Source organism: Gymnoscopelus braueri (genome assembly GCF_963280865.1).
Source record: "Gymnoscopelus braueri genome assembly, chromosome: 6".
Classification (NCBI taxonomy): Eukaryota; Metazoa; Chordata; class Actinopteri; order Myctophiformes; family Myctophidae; genus Gymnoscopelus; species Gymnoscopelus braueri.
The window spans coordinates 29,858,182-29,865,234 of NC_137607.1; the positions used below are offsets into that span (position 1 = coordinate 29,858,182).

Consider the following 7,053-nt stretch of genomic DNA (forward strand, 5'->3'; position numbering starts at 1 on the left):
GAGGAAGGAATGGGAGGAGGATAGACTCCTGCTGATTAGAGAAAGGGAGGCACTGTCTCAAAGGTTCCTCTCTGCAGAGAACGATGAGGATGTGAACCAGAACCCCATCCAGAAGAATGAAAGGGAGGAGGATAGACTCCAACTGATAATAGAAAAGGATGCAACGTCTCAAACGTTCCTCTCGGCAGAGAAGGTTGAAGACGTGAACCAGACCCTCATCAAGAAGAATGAAAGAGAGGAGGATAGACTCCAACTGATTAGAGAAAAGGAGGCGCCGTCTCAAACGTTCCTCTCTGCAGAGAAGGATGAAGACGTGAACCAGACTCTTATCAAGAAGAATGAAAGGGAGGAGGATAGACTCCAACTGATTATAGAAAAGGATGCAACGTCTCAAAGGTTCCTCTCTGCAGAGAAGGATGAGGATGTGAACCATCAGACCCTTATCAAGAAGAATGAAAGGGAGGATGATAGATTCCAACTGATTAGAGAAAAGGAGGCGCTGTCTCAAACGTTCCTCTCTGCAGAGAAGGATGAAGATGTGAACCAGACCCTCATCAAGAAGAATGAAAGGGAGGAGGATAGACTCCAACTGATTGGAGAAAAGGAGGCGCTGTCTCAAACGTTCCTATCTGCAGAGAAGGATGAAGACGTGAACCAGACTCTTATCAAGAAGAATGAAAGGGAGGAGGATAGACTCCAACTGATTAGAGAAAAGGAGGCGCTGTCTCAAACGTTCCTCTCTGCAGAGAAGGATGAAGATGTGAACCAGACCCTCATCAAGAAGAATGAAAGGGAGGAGGATAGACTCCAACTGATTGGAGAAAAGGAGGCGCCGTCTCAAACGTTCCTCTCTGCAGAGAAGGATGAAGACGTGATGAACGAGATGAAGACAACAGAGAAGTTGGTCCAAAGAATGGTAGAGATGGAGGACGTTCAAGAGAACAAGACCCCTGTTGCGAAGAATGAATGGGAGGAGGTGGTGAAAGACAAACTGCTTGAAAATGTCCTTTCGCCAGGAGAGAAGAATAAAGACGTAGAGGATGAGACGAAGACCAGAGAGCTCCTGAATACGGAAGAGGAGATTAAATACATGGAGGAAGAATGGACGGAGGAGAAGAAATGGGAGGAGATGCTCCAACTGATTGGAGAAAAAGAGTCATTGTCTCGAAGCTTCCCCTCTGCAGAGCAGGAGAGTGAAGACGTGACGAACAAGATGAAGACAACAGAGAAGGATGTCCAGGAAACGGAAGAGGAGGACGTTCAAAAGTGGACATATCAGTTCTCAGATGTGTGTAAACTCACAATGGACGTAAAAACAGCAAACAGATATCTGTCTCTATCTGAGAACAACAGAAAGGTGACACGAAAGGTGAAACCTGTGCGAGAGATCCAGTCGTATCATTCAGACAGTTTCGACTATTGGCAGCAGGTTATGTGTATAGAGGGTCTGACTGAACGCTGTTACTGCGTGGTAGAATGGAGGGGAAAGGTTTCTATAGCAGTGACATACAAAGGAATCAAGAGGACAGGATGGCATGATGATGGTCTGTTTGGAAACAATGACAAGTCCTGGAGTCTGGAATGTACACTGCAAAGGTACACTGTCTGTCACAATAAGAAGAAAACTGTCCTCGCTGTCCGTCCATCTGGCTCCAATAGAGTAGGAATGTATCTGGACTGTCATGCTGGCATTCTGTCCTTCTACAGAGTCTCTGACACACGGACCCAGCTGCACACCTTTCTGTCCACATTCACTGAGCCTCTCTACCCTGGGTTCTGGCTTGGTAATGACTCCTGTGTGTCTCTGTTAGATAGAGAAAATGACCTTCAGACCTCCTCACAGACGCTGGTGGCCAAGTCAGCTTCACCACTCCCAGCAGCTGAAAGTCTGGACATTGAAGCTGGCCATAACATCCCATAGGCAGAGAGTTCTATACTCTATACAACTTGTTTATACTCTGTGCCTCACTGACCTGGTCACAGCTAGGCCTGTAGACTAGGTAGACTGGTATACTGGCAGAGCTGTAAATGGTAAATGGACTGCATTTCTCTAGCGCCTATCTCCAAAGCCCTTTACGATATATTTCACGTTCACCCATTCAGACGGCCAGAGGAGACCATCAAAGGCACCACCCTTCTCAATCAGCAGCAGTCAGGGGTTCAGTGTCTTGTTCAAGGACACTTCGACATGCAGGTAGGGATTGAACCGACAACCTTCCGATTCCAAGACGGCCACTCAACCCCTTGAGCCACTGCCGCCCACTACCTGGCTGGCTGAACTGGGAGAGAGGCTTCAAGTTCAGCCACCTGTGTGAATGCTTCTCAAAACAGAGCTCCAGAAGTGACCAGGTGGTTGATGGTGATATTGATGACCAGGCCCCTACAGCCATTTACAGGCAGCCCTCCATGGCCAGAGACAGGATAGGTAACCTAGGCGGTTGTCTGTAGCGTCACCTGCAAGCAGGGACAGGCAGGTGACGGCATCTGCCCCCCGCAAATCAATAAAAAAGATTAAACAAGTATGAATTAATTGTCAATCTATTTTAGGGGCAATTCAATCAATATGCAATGTTTATGATTATAAAACAAATAGCACACATTAGGACTTATTTAATTGTTATGAATGAGAACATTATGAGATATTGTATGTGGGGGCGGGACTGTTTAGAAAGAAGAGGAAAGATGAGGAAGAAAGGAGACAAAGTCATAAAGGTGCATCTTTTATATTATTCACATGCCACCCCCACCCCCACACTGTATGACATTGTGCCTATTACCCCACACACCCTCCCATTGGAGATCGCACCTACATTTTCACCTTTTGTACACACTGACAAGGAAGACACTGAATATATTTCCAATCTGTCAATAACATGTGAGTGCATTACCCCCCCCCCCCCCCATACATCCAGATTACTCCTTCATTGGAAGAAGAATTTGGCCGTGAGGTCCGTTGATGGCCAGTGCTTGTATCGGCTACACCATGTATGCGGTTAGTGACGTCATTGACAAAATCTTTAGTTTAGAGCTACAGGCTCTAAACAGCAGTGTAGATACACTCAGACGCACCCAGAATAGCAACCAACATAATGCACATGCACATACAGTAGCAACCACAGTTAACTATGATGGGTGTGCATGCGTGTACACACACCCCCCAGCAAAACGGCTAGCAAGAGATCTGTGCTCTATGGAGTGCCCTTTTCTAGTTTGATTTATTTATTCAATTTTATTTTTTGCCGGTTAAAGTTACAGGAGTGCATGGTGTGTGACATGAAATGTACGCTCGTCACTTACCATAAACACATTTGTTTAGGTATCACTACTAGGAAGGAAAAGCTAAAACGTATGTCACTTCACCTTGTCGACTGATAACACTGTCAACAAATCTTCAGCTTTTTTTTTACGGTTTGACTGTTGATGTTTGTCTACAAGTGGGTCTGTTTGTCGGGGGCTAATCTTGCATCTTTCTTTTTTTTCTCCAAGTGTTTATACATATTTTTTTTATTTAACTTATTTCATAATGGAAGTGGTCAGCCTGAAACCGTGCCCAGATATGGAGTCATGTGTCATAAATGACTGACATCATAGATAGACTGACCACATGAAGTCCACATGCTAGCCAAGCGTTTTTTTGACGCCATCTTGCTTTGCACACACTCAGGATGACAACTGTGTGTAAGCCGTCCTGGTTACAGGTTTAGTGGGACTTGAATTGAAACGCAGTAATGTTATGATTATTATCTTGGTGATACAGTATATCCAGAAGCACTGATTTGAAAAGTTGGGTTACAGCTATTAACGATAATCGCTTCATTTAGAATCCACAGGGAAAGTCCAATAAAACATTTAAAAACATTTTGTCTACATGTGTTTAAATGACGAATCGCTGGGACACATTGCTTTTTTCACTGTTTCGTTGTAAATCTTTTTTTACAAGTGAAAGGTAGTTCCAGCACTCGTACTCTTCCAAAGACAGCATTCTTTGCTAACCAGGAGAAGGACAAGAAAAAGAGGAAATACTTTGTCTTCTGGATAGTCAATTTCCTGTCCAAATCCTAAAGACCACAGGGCGTTAAATTTAAACATGGGCCCACACATGTCGTCCCCATTCCCCTGCTGAAAAAACCTGCAAAAACCAGTTTATGATGCTGGTTTTAGCTGGTCTTTACTGGACTTAAGGCTGGTTTAACTAATTACCAGGCTGGTCTTGCTGGTTTGTCAGTATAGATGGTGAGCAGGGCCCTATTCCACGAAAGCTAAAGCCTGGCTTTAACACCTATCCTGGCTTAATTTAGCCAGGATTAGGGATGAATCGGTTCCATGAAAGCTGAATTATCTTGAAGATTAGTTTAGCCAGTTCACCCTGGCTAAGTTTAGCCATGACTCGATTCCACAAAAGAGAATTGAAGCAAGCCTACCTTAGTTACCATGGCAATTTAGCTGTGAAGTTAGCCTGGTCAGGAGCAGGCTAACAGCCAAGTTTACTTAATCCAGTGCCTTCTTCTTCAAGTTTTTCCACAAGCCTAATCTCTCAAGAACAGATCCATAGCTGAGTGAAAAACAGCAGAGGGCGCTGTTTTTCCTTTTTATTTGACCAGATTGAGTAAAGCCTGATAAAAGTGTCAAACTCCCAAAATCCACCAGAATACTGGAAATTACATCTACTCTGTTAAAAAAATTCCTGACCCCCAGCGTGGTCAAGAGCCCCCCCCCCCCCCCCCTGGGAAAAAAATCTCCTGTTATCGGACGGTCTGAGGTTCAGGTTGGCAGGTGCCTGAGGTCGCTGCTCATTCTGAGAAAGGACGACGAGGAAGACGAAGAAGAGTACGTCATACCATGCGTCATGCGTCATACGTCATACCAGGAAGTAAGTCAGTGTGTTATTTATTTTCATGAGCCACACGCCGGTGTGTTGATGTGTTGTTGTGTACACTGCGTACAGCTTCCTTTGACAGCTTCCAACATGAATGCAACAGAAAACGGAACGGGAGTTGATGCGATTACAGTGCATAATTTCAAAGAGAAGATTATGGAACAAGAAATACACTTCCATGTGATGAAGCTGAGCGGTGGGTTCTTCCTGTGGGTTGGTTCCAGTCCAGTCCTGTCCAACCTGGCGGTTTCAATGAGTTGCAAATACGTAAGTAAAACTCAACAGTGGTGGGAAAAAAAGTACTCGCATGTTTTACTTAAACAGCTAAAAGTATCAATGCTGCAATGTAGAATACTACAAGTACAAGTCCGGAATTCAAAATTTACTTGAGAAGTACAAAAGTATTGGTATCAAAATGTACTTGAAGTACCACAAGTACCACTCATTATGCAAAATGTCCCATTTCACAAGTTTTCAAATGTATACAAATCTTTTGAAAATCGCAGATCTACAAGTTCACAATGCGTTGCATCAGCTTGTAGATCTGCTATTTTCAAATGGCCGAAATGTAAGAGCTGAAGTGGATCATGAATGTTTTGTATTAATAATCAAAATCTATAAAATAAATAAGTAGTAACTAAAGTTTTCAAATAATAGTGGAGTAAAAGTACAATATTTGCCTCTTGAGATGTAGTGGACTAGAAGTAAAAGTTCAATTTTTTTTAAATACTCAAGTAAAGTAAAAGTACCTCAAAATTGTACTTAAGTACAGTACTTGAGTTTCATAGCATAGTTTGGAGATTGCTTGAGACATATTTATATACTGGCAGTGGCCATAGTGGCCAATGTAGATTTAAAAAAGAGCAAGCTTTAAACTAAAGAGTCTTAACGTTGTCTAGCAAATCACATTTTGATAACAAACCTTATGGTCTTCCTGTTTGCAGGACTCGATGCCATTATCCTCGTTACTTCTGGGGGAGCCATCTGACACTTCTCCAAACTCACTGGCACAGAGATTAGGTAACGTGCAAAAGTCTTCATGTTTTGTGTAATGTAGTGAACCTGTGGGTCGGGACCCCCAGAGGACAGTCAAATTGTCAATTAATGTAAGAGAGAGGCAAACATTTTGAAAATAGATCTGCTACTTTCACAATATTTCTGTGGAACAGAGTCAAACTAAATTAAATGCCTCAACTCAAAGTGTTTATCAGGGTGGGGATCCCCAGTTAAAATATGATTATTATGGGGGGGTCGCGGCCTGAAAAGGTTGCCACTGCTAAATTATGCCAACGATGCCGATATCAGACTGTCATATATTATATGACCGATGATGACCGTCTTGATACAAGGCTATGGTGTGTTTAACCCCTTTTGCATATAGGTGCTCCGGCATATACAGTCAACTCAGACGGACCGGCTAAATGTAAGGTGCACTGGTGCGATCAAAAAACATTTTTAGTTGCACTGGACAGATTTCTGGGTGCATGTTTGCCCCAAATTAATCTGGAGCCAGTGTTGCCAGAGAAATAAGCGACCAGGTCTAGGAAAACAAGCCCAAAAGAAGTGACTACACCACATGAGCACTTTAAACTTTAAACCTATATACATCGGCTATTTGAAAAAAGCGACAAGACATCTTCAGGTGTGGGTTAGGGACTAATGCATATTAATTTGGGGGTCCATGACAAATACTACTGGTTTAAATAATTAAATAATTTCTACACAAGCCCAAAAAAACATGGCCTTGGCATACAAACATGTTACCAATATTTAATACCGTCTTTTGTTTGCTTTGCAGCCAAGAAGACCATGAAGCAGGTGTTTGTGAGTTACAGCATTCCAGTGACAAATTCAAACCTTTCACTTCTGGTGGAGGAAAGGATCAAAAAAGAGATGGCGCTTCACCCAGAATTCTTCTAACCCTTAGGTCTTTTAGGAATCTCTCTCCTCATGTTCTTCTTACTTGATTGATATGTTCTACAGTCATACACAAGACACCAAATGATCACATCAAGTGTTCATTTATTGACATAATCAATAAATTAAGTGGTTTATTATCAAAACATGTATGCCTATGGCTTTTTGTACAAATGTGTTGTATTAAAAAATAACACTTAAAAATCAAAATTAGTGGTTCGAGTTACTTTGGGCTTTCACTTTTCTTTTCCACTCTCTCA

General features: G+C 42.6%; 1 protein-coding gene across 1 annotated transcript; it reads left to right on the top strand.

The window, feature by feature from the left end:
- The first annotated feature begins 4,869 nt into the window (after positions 1-4,869).
- psmg4 (proteasome (prosome, macropain) assembly chaperone 4) lies at positions 4,870-7,003 on the top strand. Its single transcript, XM_080430046.1, has 3 exons — positions 4,870-5,143; positions 5,821-5,896; positions 6,675-7,003. The coding sequence occupies exons 1-3, from the start codon at positions 4,919-4,921 to the stop codon at positions 6,794-6,796; spliced, it is 423 nt and encodes a 140-aa protein (XP_080286172.1). The 5' UTR covers positions 4,870-4,918; the 3' UTR covers positions 6,797-7,003.
- The last annotated feature ends 50 nt before the right edge of the window (positions 7,004-7,053 follow it).

Excerpts from the sequence above, each read along its gene's own strand:
- psmg4 (XM_080430046.1), top strand. The coding sequence starts at position 4,919 with ATGTGTTGTTGTGTACACTGCGTACAGCTTCCTTTGACAGCTTCCAAC. Across the intron at positions 5,144-5,820 it reads TTTCAATGAGTTGCAAATAC|GACTCGATGCCATTATCCTC; the intron begins GTAAGTAAAACT and ends TCCTGTTTGCAG. Across the intron at positions 5,897-6,674 it reads CTCACTGGCACAGAGATTAG|CCAAGAAGACCATGAAGCAG; the intron begins GTAACGTGCAAA and ends TTTGCTTTGCAG.